Here is a 15,794-nt window from a genome sequence, read left to right as displayed (position 1 = left end):
AGTGCTTTAAAGATTTAGTAGCAATCTTTATGGGAGAGGGCTGTTTCATTCAGGATACACTGCCGGCTTATTTTCTTTGTCATTTCTGAGTTTTGCTGGTACTTCATACTACTGCTGTTTCATTTACCCTGGCCACTCCATTTGTCCAAGGTACCCATGAACCACTGTGTTGGCCTGCACCTCACTGTTTTCATTCCAAGCCCCACCATCCTGTCTCTGAATCAGTATTTTCTTGATTCATTGTTGAATATTGAGTCTTGCCTCCTGCTCCTGCCATTTTAGCCCCCCCCTCCCTGTCTTCCTGTTCTTAAATTCTCTCCTAATAAATTACAATTTTTAAAGAGCCTTTCTCTCGCCTGATTTTCCTTCCTTTGATTAGTACAGATGAGCATAGGTGCGGTCATCATTTTGCGTTAAAGGCTGCCAAACCTTCCTTCACTTCAAACTCGGTAGTGAAACTGCTACTGAGTACGCTGTGCATTACTGAATGAATTTCAGTGAACATTTGTTACCAGACAGATTGGAGGCCTTACTAAGAGGTGCTATGTGGTGGTAAGTCCCTTTTACTCAGAGATTCATTATATCAAGTAGAAGTAGGGGCATAGTCCTTAGAGTGAGGAGTTTCAGGAAACTACTACTCTTTCACACTCCTGTAGAAATTCATCCTGTAACGATTATACCAGTAATATAACTGGTTTCCACATTGATACATCCCCTAGTAAGAATGTTTTCCATGCCTGTTTATCCAACAGAGAGCATATATTGTATTGCATATTTATTGTGTTGAGATCCTGCTGCTTGTTACTAATTACCTGCCTACCTTGAGAACCTTAGCAGATCTTGCTGGAGGGTGTCCCTGTCACCTGCAACTACCAGTTTTTGTTGTGGTTGTTAAATAGGTTGGCCTTGCTTATACACAAATACACACACAAGTATATCTATGGTATGTTTAGATAAAACAAGGTGTACTTTTTTAGGTTGTAGTTGTTTCATGCATGAAATCAGTCTCTGTTTCACATGGTAAAAGGGTTGCTTCAATTTGTTATATACTCTACATCTCAGTAGCATTTAACACTTGTAACATTTTTCTGGGCAAACTAAGAAGCTATTTCAAGGCTTTACTAACCTTGCTTAAGTTAACATTGCTAGAGGTGGCTGACACTTTCCTTGCTTAGCTCCTGTGCTGCAACTTACACACACTAAAGGATGCTTTTATTGGGAAAATTAAAACGTAAAACACAAAGGAAATGCCATTTCCCAGCATCTGCATGCTTTACTGTAGGTTTTAAGTGAAGTGGAGAAAACACCAAAAGAGCAAAGAAAAGAGCTTATGAAACGCACAAAAGAGGAGCTTGCACAGAGCCAGCATGCTCAGGTAACTATTAACCACTGCTGACTGCTAAAAGAAGTAAAAGTTAATGTGGTTTAACCATTTCTTCAGAATTTTGTTACCATTATTTGTCTTTGTGTTGTTTGTCATATCCCACTGTTTAGGGTTTTGTTTTTTTTTTTTTTTTTTTTTTTTTTTGCTATTAACTAACGTTTTGAACTGCATTTGGCTTGTTTTAAAAATTAATATTTTATTTGAGTCCGCAACTGTGGTATGTACCAAGGCTTGTACATGAAAACTGTTTCTGACAAGTGTGTATGAATGCGAGCATTGGCTTTCTGCTGCATGTTATAGTCAGTTAATTATTAAATATTAACCAAAGCAGCATTTAGTAATTGCTGATTGCATGATTATCTTAAGTGCTTCCTTTATACAGTTAACTTAAATTGGTTAATGAGCACATACTGTAATGAGATGTTGGGGACTGGAAACTGCAGATGATTGATAGCTTCCATTGGCATAGTGACATATAAAGTCCTGACTGTGACGATGGAGACCCAAATTCACTTAACTGCTTGGGTGTCTGTTGAGAGCTGGCTTTGGAAGAATTACTGTGCTCATCGTGGGGGGAAGGCTGGTTTGGGTTGTGGGATGCAGTGATCCCCTTGGAAAAGGAACAGAAAAACATGAATGACCCTGTGGTGTGCATTCATCTCACCAAGCCACAGACTTTCACTGTAGCCTTCAACATGGCTACAGGGAAGCATTCAGTCACTAGCAGAAGGTGCAGTGGCTGTTTTGTGGTGACTCAAGTCACACAACTCTACTCAGAAGAGGGTTAAGATCCTATTAGTGTGTAAACCCCAGGTTTGGAGGAGAAAAATCATATAAAAACCTTTGGTTCAGTTCGTTGTGGTGTAATTTAAAAAGGCCTTTCATGTTTATCATTGTTCTATTTCATGAAGTTATATGTTTTAATAAGTGGCTTTTTCCAGACTGCATGTTCAGTTGGCTATTATTTTTTAATATTAAAATGGTGTGCTATCCATAAACATGTACTATCTGAGTTGGGGTGCCATATTCCAAAAGTTGTACAATTCCAAATAACTTGGCTGTATACCCCAGAGTGAGAGTGAGTGACTATTGTATTTGGACTTGAAAAGCCTGATTACGCTTTAAATTTCTTTTCTTGAATCAACCATCTGACCCATTACCAGCACTCTTGGTAGGCAAAAGGTTCAGTTAAGCTCTGATCTGTAGGTGGAAGAGTTTTACTATACTTCAAATTATTTGCTCAGAGATTGCATTCTGAGGAGTTACCAACTATTGTTTTTCCTCTCTTATGAGTCAGTGTATTTTCGACCAAGATGCTGTGACTCAGTAATTATTTTTTAGGCCCTTTGGATATCTTAACACTTTCAGCTCTTCCTGAATCATAGTTGACCTATTTTTCTAGCATTTTTATGGATCTATTGTCCTCCTTTAAGCTTGGACTTGTAAGTTGCAGCTTTTTACTTAAACTGGTACTACATAAATTCCACTTGAAACAAAATTCAAGTAGTAGGCCTTTATTCTTCATGAGAAACATGAAATCAAAACAGATGATCAAAATAGGGGAGGTTACAGCCACAAAGAGACCAGTCACCAGTGGAGTCCCCCAGGGTTCCATGCTGGGAACTCTCCTGTGGCATCTGTTTTTCTGATATAAAAGCCAATATCAAAGGGTTCCAGCTGACTAAGTTTGCAGATGACTGTAAGCTAGGAACAGTCATTGAATCTCCAAGTGATTTAGCCATCCTGCAATAAGGTTTCTCTCAAGCAACTGGTGTCAGATTCATGGTCTGAAACTAAATGCCAAAAAATACATTATTGTATCCTTTGGGAAGTCATCTACCCCAGGAAATGACCACATTGACAATACTTCCCTGAGTGTTGACCCAGTTGTTCAAGGATTTGGAAACTTGTGGGCAGTGACCTAACCTTTAACCAGTGTGTATTGTTGTAAGAAAATCCTTCTATATTGTACAGCGTATAAACAAACGGATTGTGTCTAGGTCTAGGGATGCCGTTATCCCCCTTAAGTCAGCACTAATTAGGCCAGTCTTTGAGTAGAATTTCCCCTTTGGCATGCATCTGTCTAGTTATATGGGACAACTGGAATGTCAGTAGAGATACCTTACTAAAAGGATACAAGGCCTAAACAACATGTCCTACACTGACTGACTCAAAGCCCTGTCACTGTACTGTGTATTCCAGAGACTGCTAAGAGGTGTCCTGAGTCTGGCATACAAGGCATCCTCCAACCCATTACTGATGGATTTACTGCACATCAGCAAGCCAAATGGTATCAGAAATACTTGGTCTAGGGATCTAAACCTCTTCTGCAACACCAACAGAATGGTTTGGAGGGACAGGTATATTTCATAGAAGATACTGATGCTGTGGACCAGACTACCCATCCACCTAAAACAAAGTTCATCCCTGTCCATTTTCAAGAGGAACTTGTATGTATGGATGGGAAACAGAAAATTTACCCCAGGACTGCCACCTGTACTATTGATTGACGGAAGCAGCTCCTAAATGCTTTATCACATGCATGGGTTCTCTCCAATTATCTATGGTATGATTCTAGTTATTCTTATTAGGGTAAATACATAATTATCGGCTGTGGGATGGATAAGGCCATAAGGCCAATCTATAACCAAATAGGATAGGTTATTTTGAGCATAAAAAGGACATTGGCTACGCTTAAAATGGCTCACAAGGTCATCTAGCCTAGTACTAACCCATGAACTTTTGAGGCAGTGCCATTAGTATTAGGTGCTACTGATTATCTTTAGTAGCTGTACAGTCTTGCCCTGCTTTTGTGATGTTATAACTGATTGATTCATAGACAGTGCTACAGTGGTGGTATGCTGAAAAGCTGTATGCCAAAAAGAGTAAATAAGAGGGGTGAAAATACATAGGAAGGCTTGAAACACCTTTATGCTTGCCTAAAGAGTAGCTTAAAGTAGGTAAGTTGCCTTGTAAGATTTTTTACCTTAAGTGCATATTCTAAATAGGTAAATATGGGCAGTGTTTTTTTCCAGCCCACCTGAAATGGAGGGCACTCGGTACGCAAAATTTTCATATCTACAGATGAGTGACCATACTGCAAAAGGAAGGATACATTCTCTGAGAAAAATCTGTTTTCTGCATATTAGGATGGGAAAAGATTGTTTTGTTTTATTAAGCAGACCTCATCTAAATGATTAGCTCATTGTGTTGCCTTATGTTTTGTTAAGTACAACAAAGTGCTTCACGGTCCTGGTCAAGCATATTCTACTTGAATGGTAGTAAAATGGGTTGCTTTCTATCTTTACAAGTCATTACATACTGAAATTCCAGTTCAGAATTAGGACAAGTTTGGAATAGCTATGTTGCAGCACTAATTGCTTCCCTGGAGTTCATCACTGCTTTGAATTGTACTTGTGTTAGATTTGCTTCTGCATTTTCCCCCTTCTTAAAGTAAGGTAGTACAGTTGTGTGAGTGTACTCACGATAACAGTAGGTCTTCAGCAGAGAGACCACTGTGGCAGTAAAAGTAAACATCCATTGTGCCTCAGCTCATTGTGTGTTACCTGTGGTTTATATTGTGGTCTGATAATTGAATTACTCCCTGTACGTAGCTCATTGTGTTGTAATCGCTGTCTTAGGGCAGTGTTTTATGTACCACAAGTACATATTTCTACATTGTTTCTTGCTCAGAACAGCTCACCTGAGTTATGTATGGCTGTCACTGAAAGTGCTGCTGTGATACCAGTATTAACTTAAGCAGGGAGATGCACATGATCAACAATTTTGTAAGTGTAACCTGGCCAAAAGAACAAGCAGAAAGTATGCACTGTTTCTTTGGGTATCGGCTTTCATAGTCAACATCCATTAACAGGCTACACACTGAACACCCCACTGATCAGAGTCCTTGGCCTAGTAATTGTACTGTAAACAGTTTTACACACACACACACACACACACACACACACGCACACGCACACACAGTCTCATCTTTATGTGAACCTGGTAATAGCCTTCAAAACTATAACCTACTTTTCTGTCTTACAATAGTAACTTAACACCACCCAGATTACCAGGCTGGGGACATTCCTAGTTACCGTTTCACTTTTGTTAGTAAGTCATATAATTATAAACACAGTATGTGCAGAACTCTCTAGCCAGTGGGGGTAGATGCTAGCACATTGCAATTATTTAACAATGAGGACACCCCTGCTTATCAGTTAAAAAATATGTTTATGAATAACTAGCCACAAGCTGTTTGAAAGTGAGTACACTCGTTTGCTTAGGAGTTCTGCAGTACAGTTAACAGAAAAAAATGCAATTGTATCAGAAGCAGAAGATAGTCTTTTTGAACAAGTAGAATATTAGAAATAAAGAAAAATTCATCTTCAGCTCATCTTTCCTTGCTAATTACTGAAGTGAAAAAAAATACTGCACTTACCTAAAGTGGATGGTTTTTCAGGACCACAGCAAAGACAGCTGTCAAATAACAGGCTTGCAGGGTCTTCTGAAGCATTTGGTTTTCTTAAACTTTTCTAGTTTTTTTTTTTCTTCTCCTGTAGAAACTGATTTTCACATTTGCACACTTAATGAGCTGTTATTTGCTTTTGGTCAGCTATCTCTTTGAAGAATCTTAAGTTGGATTTTTATGATCCTAGCTTCATGGCCTGGAGAAATCTAGTATCCCGTGAAATCTTATGTTCTATATGTAATTGATGTTTCTCAGCAGCAGGGAGCACTCCCACTGTTATTGGTTCATTTGTGACAAGGGTCTCTTTAGTGGGTATTACTCCCCTAATACTGTCTCTTGACATCTTCTCCATTTAGATTCAATAAATGGGGTTTCCTATAAGTCTGACAAGTATATTCATATTTGTCTTTTGTAAGTGTTCACTTGTTGATTATATGGATGTTAAATTGGGGAGAGCTTGGGCTTGGCACATACTCATTGCTTGGTGTGTAACGTCATAATGTGTATGAAATGTAAATACATGCTGCTGTAGACATGGGAACTAAAGAATGCAAGTTCATACTACAATTTGCATGTCAAAAGATGAAATCCCAGTAATGGTACTGCAGAGCACCTTCTTGGTATCATCTGATATGGTAAGTGCACATATATCTGTTAATTTGCTGTTTTAATGCTCTACATTGTGGTTATATGCCACTACCATTATCGTGATACAGAGCTGAAGTGAGCAGGTAAATGAAAAGAATGCAACATTGCATTTATTATTTATTTCTATCTTTTTTTGCTGTAGAGAATACATTTACTGTCACAGTGAGCATTGTCTGATGTTCAGGCCGTACTTCTGCTGTGTTCTTCCCCCATAAGCTGCACCATATGAGACTACATAACCCATGCTTTTTCAGAAGAGCTTTTTTTTTTTTTTTAATCCATGTTTGCTTATGTTTTGCGATGTGTGTGTTTTTTTTCTCCTGAATTGCTGAATGCCAAATGTATCTTTTAGTATTACTGACTGTGGTAGATGGGCTGTATTCTCATTTGCAGGGTGTCGCCCAGGTTATGATTCAGTCTTTTCAGTTGTCCTCACGCACACTATTCAACGCTGAGATGCAGGATGTAAGTCCACCTTCCCCAGTGTGCAGATTTCTTTAGAGTGTACTGCTGTGCATCTTTTATTTTTTTATTTTTTTTGTTTGTTTGCCCAGTCTAATTTTTTATCAGACAAAAGGGGAATTGGACATTAGTGATTGTTTTAATCAGGAGCCAGTAATATAAAAGTAGATCAACTAAAACAGAACCCGATAAGCATTTGGTGATATCCTAATAGTTACCCTGATTGGCAAGCTAATTATTCAGTTTTGGAGACAGCAGTACATGGGCAAACAACTGAAATCGAAAATGTATTATCTGTTGGTGATTATCCTTAAGATTGTATTAGTTGGTAGGTCCTAATATTTAGATCGGCTTTTTTGATAGTTGGGCACTGTTCCTCAGAGTGCTATTTCTACTTCATCAGCATTACCTATTGCTATCAACTTTATACCTAATCTTTGGGAAGGAAAAGGGTTTAGGTTGAGGCTTTGTGATAATTTCTTTTGGCAAAGAATATTCTGTAAAATAGTGGATACTAAATGAGCCAGTGCATTCACTTCAGCAGTCAGACAAGAATTCTGCAGCTGACATTTTCCTAGCATTTTTAAGACCTTCTTAGGCTCAAGACTCCTCCCTAGCTTCCACATTACTCCACACTTCCCCATACTTCCAGATCTCGTCTGATGCCTTCCAGCAAGCATCAAAGAGGTACACCAAAGCTCATTTATTGTGAAAGATTTTTGTCTGAAAGTTTTCAGTCCTTTTCTCATTTCTCAGAAGATTCTTGTGAGTTTGTTCATAAAACCAAAAAATGAAATTGTATTTGTAACGTAAAATGAGTTTTATGTATTAGTTCCTCCCACATTCCCATCAGGTAGTCAACTTGCTTTGGTATTTTACAGTCATTTCAGCCTGTTAAAGTGATTCTCTTGAGCTGTGGCTGGCAGTTCATGGATTGTTGCTGTGTATTGGGCTGACTTTTTCCTGGTGTTTGTGGACTTGCTGGGAGGTGAGATATGTGACAAAAGTTTGCTGTAGAACACTGGAAGTGAAAGAGAGAGCATGTAAGAATTTTCAAAGCCATGTTACCTACTGGCTAGACAATGATACTGATATTAGCACAAGTTGCAGGTATTTCTTTTCCTAGTAAAGCCTCCCCAGGATTGATGTTTGTCTCCAAATTCAGCACTGGATAAAGGGGAAGTTGTGGTATGACAGTTAAGACCCTTCTCATATGAAAATGTAAGTGTTTTTTAGGAGATGTCTAGATATTTAGAATATAGACCTCCATTGGCTGTCATTTGCCTTGTCGATATGTATTGGTTCATTGGAGGTCACTAGGCTATTGGCCTTATGCCTTTATAAGCCTAGCCATGTTATACCCTTGTTCCTTTATTGACAAAGTTGTATGATTTATATTTGCAGTGCAAGTCTGACCAGCATCAACTGCCTTTATCCAAGAGGGACATAGGTGATAAGTAAGCACTAGGCTGACTGCCCTTGTGAGCCATTTTAAACCTAGCCAAAGTCCCTTTCAGAGGTGAGAATCAAACCCTGTACATTGTATCTGTGAGATAAACATCTTAATCATTATGCCACTCCCCACAACAGTTGTATAAACTGTGTGAAATGCACTCTACAATGTTCACATTCTCTAATGTTCTTAGATTTCAGTAGATCTTCTAACACACATAGATTTAAAGATTCAATTGTTGATTGCTTACTTAAAAATAATTAAACTATTTAAACATAAAGAAATACAAAATAGAAGATTGTGTTTCAGACTATAGCATTTAACCAGGTAAATATTTTTGGTTGTTTCGCTTCAATGGATCTGGGAACTAAACAAATTCACAGTATGAATGGAAAGAGTTCCACGTCTATGTTGATCATCAGTAAGCTGCAAGAACATCTCAAATACTGCGTAGTGCCAATGCCATTGCATTGACTACACTGATTTGTTTGTACATATTGGAAGTTTGTGAAGCAAATATCATATACTTGTATGTCCTGATGCTGTGCCAGAGACATATGTTCTAAAACACATACTAACTTTCAGAAGACAAAAGGAACAGAAAATTTAGTGAATGGTAAGTCCATTTATCTTTAAGAAACTGTTAAAGTCAACATGGTGGGTCAATAGTATGGTCACAGGTAGTGCTGTAAACCAAAATAAGATCTGCAACTGTAGTAATCTGTAAACTTGAAATGAAGTGATTAAAATGAAGATCACCCATTACTCATTGTTAAAGTGGTCCCACTACTGCCAAATGAAGTCATTTTATATACTAGATGAAAAAACAGGGATGATATCATATGAAGCAAGTCATATATGCTGTGCATGTTTAATGCATCATTAGTAAGGTACAGAAGCACCCCACTTAGCAATTCCCCAGCAGTAGATATATTACAAAGGGTTGATGCATAGGTAATTGAAGCCAAAGAAGGTGGTGTTAAAATATATTCAATGATCTGATGTTGTGGAGTTAGATACAAGACGAGCATAGCAAATCAGTAACAGAGAAATACACTGGCACAGCATAATTTCAAGTTGGATAAGAACACATGTAAAATAAGAATAAAAAATCTAAAATGCAATGCTCATAATCTAAGACTAAAGCTAATGCAAAAATTCAGAGGAATTATGTAAATGCAAAAGTCAGAAAGCACACAGGTATTCCTGCTTAGTAATTATTCCTAATTTCTGCCTTATTAAACTGTTCTTATATTTTTATTATGTCACATACTGTAATTTTTCATGTCCTAAGAATACTCTGTTATGACACTTCTCTCAAAAGTTTCTCTTATCCACTTTGTGGTTGCCTTGTTGTTTTCATTCCCAAATGTATAAATTTTAAACTGTTGACTTTTTATTTGAAATCTATGTATAATTGACAAACTGATTTTTATTGTAAAACTGTATTTGGAGCTTTTCTCCCCAGGCCTCCATTGAAAACTGGCTCATTTTTTTGGACCAGTGGACTTTTCTGGTAAACAAACTGCAAATAAATAAAAATAAATTAACTTTTTGAGCCTGGGCGGCCATGGTGGTTTCCTCCGGGTGCTCCAGTTTCCTCCTACATCCCAAAGACATGCAGTAGGTGGATTGGACACTCTAAATTGGCCCTAGGTGTGAGTGTGCATGTGTATGTCTTTTGTGGAAGGTTGGGCGCTGGGCTGGAAACTCGACATCATAAAACTCCACTGCCAATCATGAGCGGACAGATGATCCACTGTGGCGACCCCTAACCGGGAAAAGCCGAAAGATGAAGAAAATAACTTTTTGAGCCTCAGGCACCTTGTAAAACCTGTCAAGTTTCTTAGGTGCAGTAGGCTGTGACTCAGGAGCCTGGGAAGTAGCAGTAAACATGTCCATAAGGGCTTCTAACACAACAGGGACTGCAGAAGGCCTGGGAAAATCCATTTGCAATACGGCATAATACCTTTTTTGGATTTCAGAAATTTGGGAACTCTCCCACTGAAAGTGCTTCGTCATTTTTACAATGGTGTCTCCAAAAGAAAACTCCACAACAGAGAAATCAAAAGAAAGAGTATCTACCTCCTCTGACCCTAGAGCAAAGGCAGAATGGATCTGAGAAGAATATGATAGGGACTCTTAGCCAGAATCTAATTCTACATCCTCATCAGAAGAGTCAGACTCCCTAAGCATTTCAGAGGGAGTGGAAGAAAAAAGAACAGCAAAAGGCAAAGATAACCCCTGAGGGGGCTTCAAGGCCATAAGGGCCTTAAAAAGACTGAGTGAAATCATGACACCCTTTATGAGGATCCCTGGCCACAGGAGCAAACCTCTGCCCTAACCAGCCTAGGTGGTTGAGAGCCCTACTTAACTTCAGTTAAGGAACCAGGAATCTCTTCCCTAACAAGTATAACAAAGGCAGAAAAATACAGCCCGTTTGCAAGTAAATCCAGAGAAATAGTTTCAAATGCACTATATAAACACATTAGAAATAATGGTTGTGGGCATAGTTTAAATTTTTTTAATTTTAAGAGTAGTTGCTGATAATATATGTGGTGGTAGTATAAATGATTACACTGAAAAGGAAGAATTTAATTGGATTTTACATTTAAGGGACATATTTCACCTGGTTTGAATGGCTATGTATCTTTAAAGCCTTTATTGAAAGAGATACACAAACAAGCCTGACTGTCATCATGTGACCCACTTTGATGTTATATAAATGGTAGATGATACCTTTTGTTTGACCTGCCTGAAGAAGCCTTGTTTTAGGCAAAAGTTTTTACAAGTGGTTTTAAAAGTTGTACGAGTCTAATCATTATCAGCTGCTCTTGGTTCCAGTGACTGTTATTTTACTCACTTCCCTAACAAGTATCTGAGTATTTCTCCTAGACCCTTCAAAAGTAAATTGACCACAGCTCCCTCTTCTCGTCTGTAGCAGATACATGCTCAGCCTCAGCAGGCATGTGAAAAACCCAACCCAGTGTCTGCCTCAAACAAGGTCATGAAAGAGAGAGCCGGCAGCAGAACCAGGCAGTTGTCAGGTTGTTCATCTGACCCAATGGAGATGTCTGACAGAGGCTGGACAGCAGAAGTCTCTAAACATAACTTTTTAGACTTCTTAAGAGATGCCTGAACTTCTGGATGGGTGGATTTAGAATCCACAGTTCCCTTGGCAAGCAACTTAAGATGTTGGTTCTCTATATAAACAGAAAGGGAGGACAAACAGCTATTAAGGGTCTTAAGTACAAAAGCCTGAGAAATAGCTCACTGAATATGATTACAGTCTGCACTTAGGCAGAAAAGGCACTTTTTTCTTTCTTTACACTCACATTTCCCCTTTCTGGATGACTTGTAGAACGGTAATCCAACAAAAAGGAAAAAAAACCCTAAAACAATGAGTAAAAAGGTCATACAGAAAAAAACAAAAGTTAAAAAAACAAAAAGAAAAATCTAACAAAACTAGACTTTCCACTGTGTAGATTCCTTAAACTTGTTATATTACAGGTAACATGGGATGTATATTTTTATTTTATTTATTTATTTTCCATTTATTTACCGGGTTAGTCTGACTGGACACAAAGTGACCGTTTCCAGCGGAGGCCCGGGGAGAAAAGCTCCAAATACATAGTAAAAAATTATAAAAAATAAAAAGTAAAAAAAATATATATATAAACATAGCTGCTTTGTACAAAGAGCATAGAACATATAAAAGGAGTAAAAATCAGAATTTTACAGTTGATTTAGCATACAGTGGGTAGAATATCGAGAAACAATTAAACAAGATATTATACAACAAATATAGAATTGCTTGAACATAAATTCAAAAAGAAGTTTCTATAGACAAACAGGGTCATAAACTAGAAATCATAACTATAAAGGTGGCCTAAACACCTGGTTCACAGTACTGTGCACTAAGTGAAACTACACAGTACACCTGTGATCTAGTGATGTTTAAAGTCAGGAACATGTGAAATTAGTCTGGTTCCGTACAGGAACATATCCAAGTTTTGAATAGGAGATCTTTTAGTAGGGATTTGAAAGTATGTTTACTATTTAGACATCTAATGTCAAGGGGTAGAGAGTTCCAGGCCTTAGCAACTGCATAGGAATAAAGATATTGGCCTGAGCTGTATAAGCAATTGATAACGGTCAGTAGGGCGGTATTGGAAGATATTAATTGACGTGCAGTATTATGGAAGGTGAGCAGACCAGAAAGGACAGGTATTTTATTTGGTTGGTATAGCAGTTGATGGGTCAGGAGAAGTTGATTGTATTTTAGTAGGTTAGGGAGTTCTAACCATCCTAGCTGTCTTGGGGAGAGGCAGTGATGAGAACGAAACTTAGCATTGGTTACAGATTTTGAGATTTTATTGTAGCAGGTAGATAGTTTCAGAAGGTCAGATTTGTTTAGGTTAGTTAGAACTGGGGAAGCGTATAGTAAGGTGGAGAGTAGATGGTTATGAGAGAGAGTGATTCGGGATTCCTGTGTGAAGAAGCTTTTGCAGAGGTAGAGTGAACATAGTTTTTTATGAACTTTGGCAATTGTTAGTGCTATATGTTTGTTGAATTTGACGTTTTGGCCAGTAATTGCACCTAGTAGGTTGGGTTGGGTTGGGTTACTGGTGTGATAAGGGTATTGTAGGAGGATGTTATTGAGAATGGCGAGGTAGGGGTGAAAGTTTTGGATGGGTGGAAGATCATGAGTTGGGCATTAGATGGGTTTAGTATGAGTTGGGAGGAATTTAGCCATTTTTCTATAGCAGTGAAGGCTTCCTGGGTTCTAGCTTGGAGTAATTGTAGTGAGGGGGATGAGCAAATAAGGGTGGTAGCATCAGCATACTGTATATGCAAATTACCCTTTAAGGGGCATCAGGTGTTTCAGCTAAATGGCAATTTTGAATGTCCATGACTTTTTTTCTTTTAAAGGAAAACTCCAACTTAGAACTCAAAAAAAGATATTTTTTTCATTTGTGTCTTTGTTGTTGAGCTATTTTAATGCCTCAAAATCACTCCAAGTGCTTCTTTTACAATTTTAATGTGTTTCTCTCAAAATGGTGGATGATGGGGCCTGCCTTGGTAACATGATCTTATTTTCTTGCTTTCCTTCCTTCTTCCCAGAATAAATTTCAAGTCTTCTTTCGATGACTCATGCCAGACATAAGGAAGTGGTGCTGTTTTCTCATGCCATTAAAATATAATGGCAGGACTGTGAAGCACTGTAATCAAGGGAGCCCGCAGGATTTTTTGCAGGGGGGTGCAAACCCAGAGCCCCACCCACATAGCTTACCCCGCCCAAGTCCACCCACCCAAGCCCCGCCCACACAGCCATTCCAGTGTCCCATTAATTGGCTATTTCTCCCCATTTACTGAAGACACTGTTCAAATCTGTGTGCATACTGTGTTATGCTTTAGTTCTACAATGATTACAGGCAGTTGGATTTAAATTTACAACTTTTATTTCAAACATTATAGCCCAAACACTGAGACATTTACTAAACCTAAACAAAGCAATAGTCTTGCAATGAAAACAGACTTGGCATTAAAGCTTCTCTCCTTTTGAAACTCACATTCAATGAAACGGCATTGAAACCCACATTCAAAGAAAATGCATCTGGCCAGTGGCGGGTTATTTACCTTTGAACTGTTTTCAAGCAATAGGCTCCTTGCACACCGTTAGGGCCATGCAAAAGTTATTTGATTTACCTGATTGTATTAATTATAATATATAATTGAATTATATCCGTTGTATTAGACAGCAACACTTGTATATTTCAGTGTTTCATCTACAAATTCAGTGCCTGCTGCCGTCAAAGAATAAATTGCCTAGGTTAAATTAAAAAAATGGTAAGCTGGTATATTGCAATAGAAAATGGATGACAAGCTGAAAAACAGGTTCATAGTTATTAGGCATCTCATCCAAAGGAGGACATCCTGAGGACTGCAGCATACAAATGTATATGCTGTAGGAATAGAACCTCAAGCCTTTACATTAAGATGCAAGTATTCTACTTGTGGTGCTACTAACATAGCTTTAAAACTTTATACCACAATAGAGATACCATTTGCTAAACAAAATGGTTGCACATTGTAAATAGACTTGGCATGAGCAGCAGTGAACTTCGCTTCCTTTAAAACTCACAGTTCCTTGAAAATGCACTTGAAAATTCCACCTGCTAACTCTAACTTGGGCATTTCACTTTCTCTCTCTCTTACAAAGATACCACACCCCTCAAGGCTTCACCCTTAGTGCAAGAAATCTTGACAAAGCCTAAAATAAATAGGGACAAATTATAAATATGGCTCTCAGAAAATTGCAAGAGTAACAGGATTTGTGTTAGTATGCAGTCTCATTATTTAGCAACTTCAATCCTTTTTAAGAGGAATATGGGGCAAAAATCTGGTCAGCTGAGGGGTATGCTTACCTCCCTCATACACACACCAAATAATTCTGGTCAGACTTGAATTAGTTCTGGGAAGGTTGCACTGAACGTCACCGTGCTTTATCTGAAGTGGGTGAAATCCTGGTAGCTAGTGATTGCAGCTCAGCAATGTGGAGCATTAAAGCATTTTTAGCAGAGCATTGTTTCATCACTACCTATTGTGTTTGCACATAAGCTGTAGTCATTTCAAACATTTGCCCTTTTTTTTTTATTACTACAGAGTACATTTACCCACCAGAGCTATTGTGTTTTGACTTCATTGTGGAGCTAGTTGTTGCAGGGCTTAGCTTTAAGTAAGGTAGCAATGCTTATTTACCATATACCATTAAAGCCACCCAACTACAAGTGTACTAACACACAGACACTGCTATAAGACACTGGTCTCCAATAAAATGTAATGAGCTTCTGAAAATACTGTAATCCTGTCCTTTTATTACAAATACTGTCATATGCATTTCAATACCCAAGGCTTATACATTATCTAGCTATGTAAATATTCTCTGCATGGCAACAACGAAAAGGCTTTCAATGCTAGCAATTCTTTAACAATATGCTTACTAAAGCTTACTTGCATCTTACAATGTCCGATAAGCTTACTAAAGCTTACTTGCATCTTACAATCTCCGACAAGCTTACCTGATGTTCATTAAACCATGGCTACTTAAACAGAGCAACAGGACACTGATAGCATGCAGTTCCTGAATAATAAGAAGCATAAATCAACAGTATAAAAATCTGATAGAAAACCAGAACATTTTGCAAAATCAAGGACAGATGAAAAGCCACGGTCATATTTGTGATCTACCTTGGATCGGGGAATACTCTGCACACTTACTGCATAACTGCTTCTTGCCTTCCTTGGACACATCCCGAGCCACTACAATGGGGGCTGGGGTGCAATAAGTATGTCATAATTTGAAGGCTCTGACA

The 15,794-nt window shown here is 38.2% G+C and overlaps 1 protein-coding gene across 2 annotated transcripts in view; it reads left to right on the top strand.

Moving 5' to 3' along the window:
- The window catches only part of SLK (STE20 like kinase), a 2,579,008-nt gene that overhangs the window by 1,851,019 nt on the left and 712,195 nt on the right, over positions 1–15,794 (top strand). The window contains exon 13 of one of the 2 annotated variants that reach the window (XM_044055959.1): positions 1,283–1,375. The exons of the other annotated variant lie outside the window; for it this stretch is intronic. Coding sequence (XP_043911894.1) covers positions 1,283–1,375 — 93 coding nt within the window. The remainder of the gene's footprint in view (positions 1–1,282; positions 1,376–15,794) is intronic. 2 annotated transcript variants of the gene reach the window in all.

This window comes from Protopterus annectens, chromosome 14.part0, assembly GCF_019279795.1.
Source record: "Protopterus annectens isolate FY-2018-M chromosome 14.part0, PAN1.0, whole genome shotgun sequence".
Classification (NCBI taxonomy): domain Eukaryota; kingdom Metazoa; phylum Chordata; order Ceratodontiformes; family Protopteridae; genus Protopterus; species Protopterus annectens.
The sequence above is the reverse complement of the archived record's forward strand: the minus strand, read 5'-3'. Positions and strand labels throughout refer to the sequence as shown.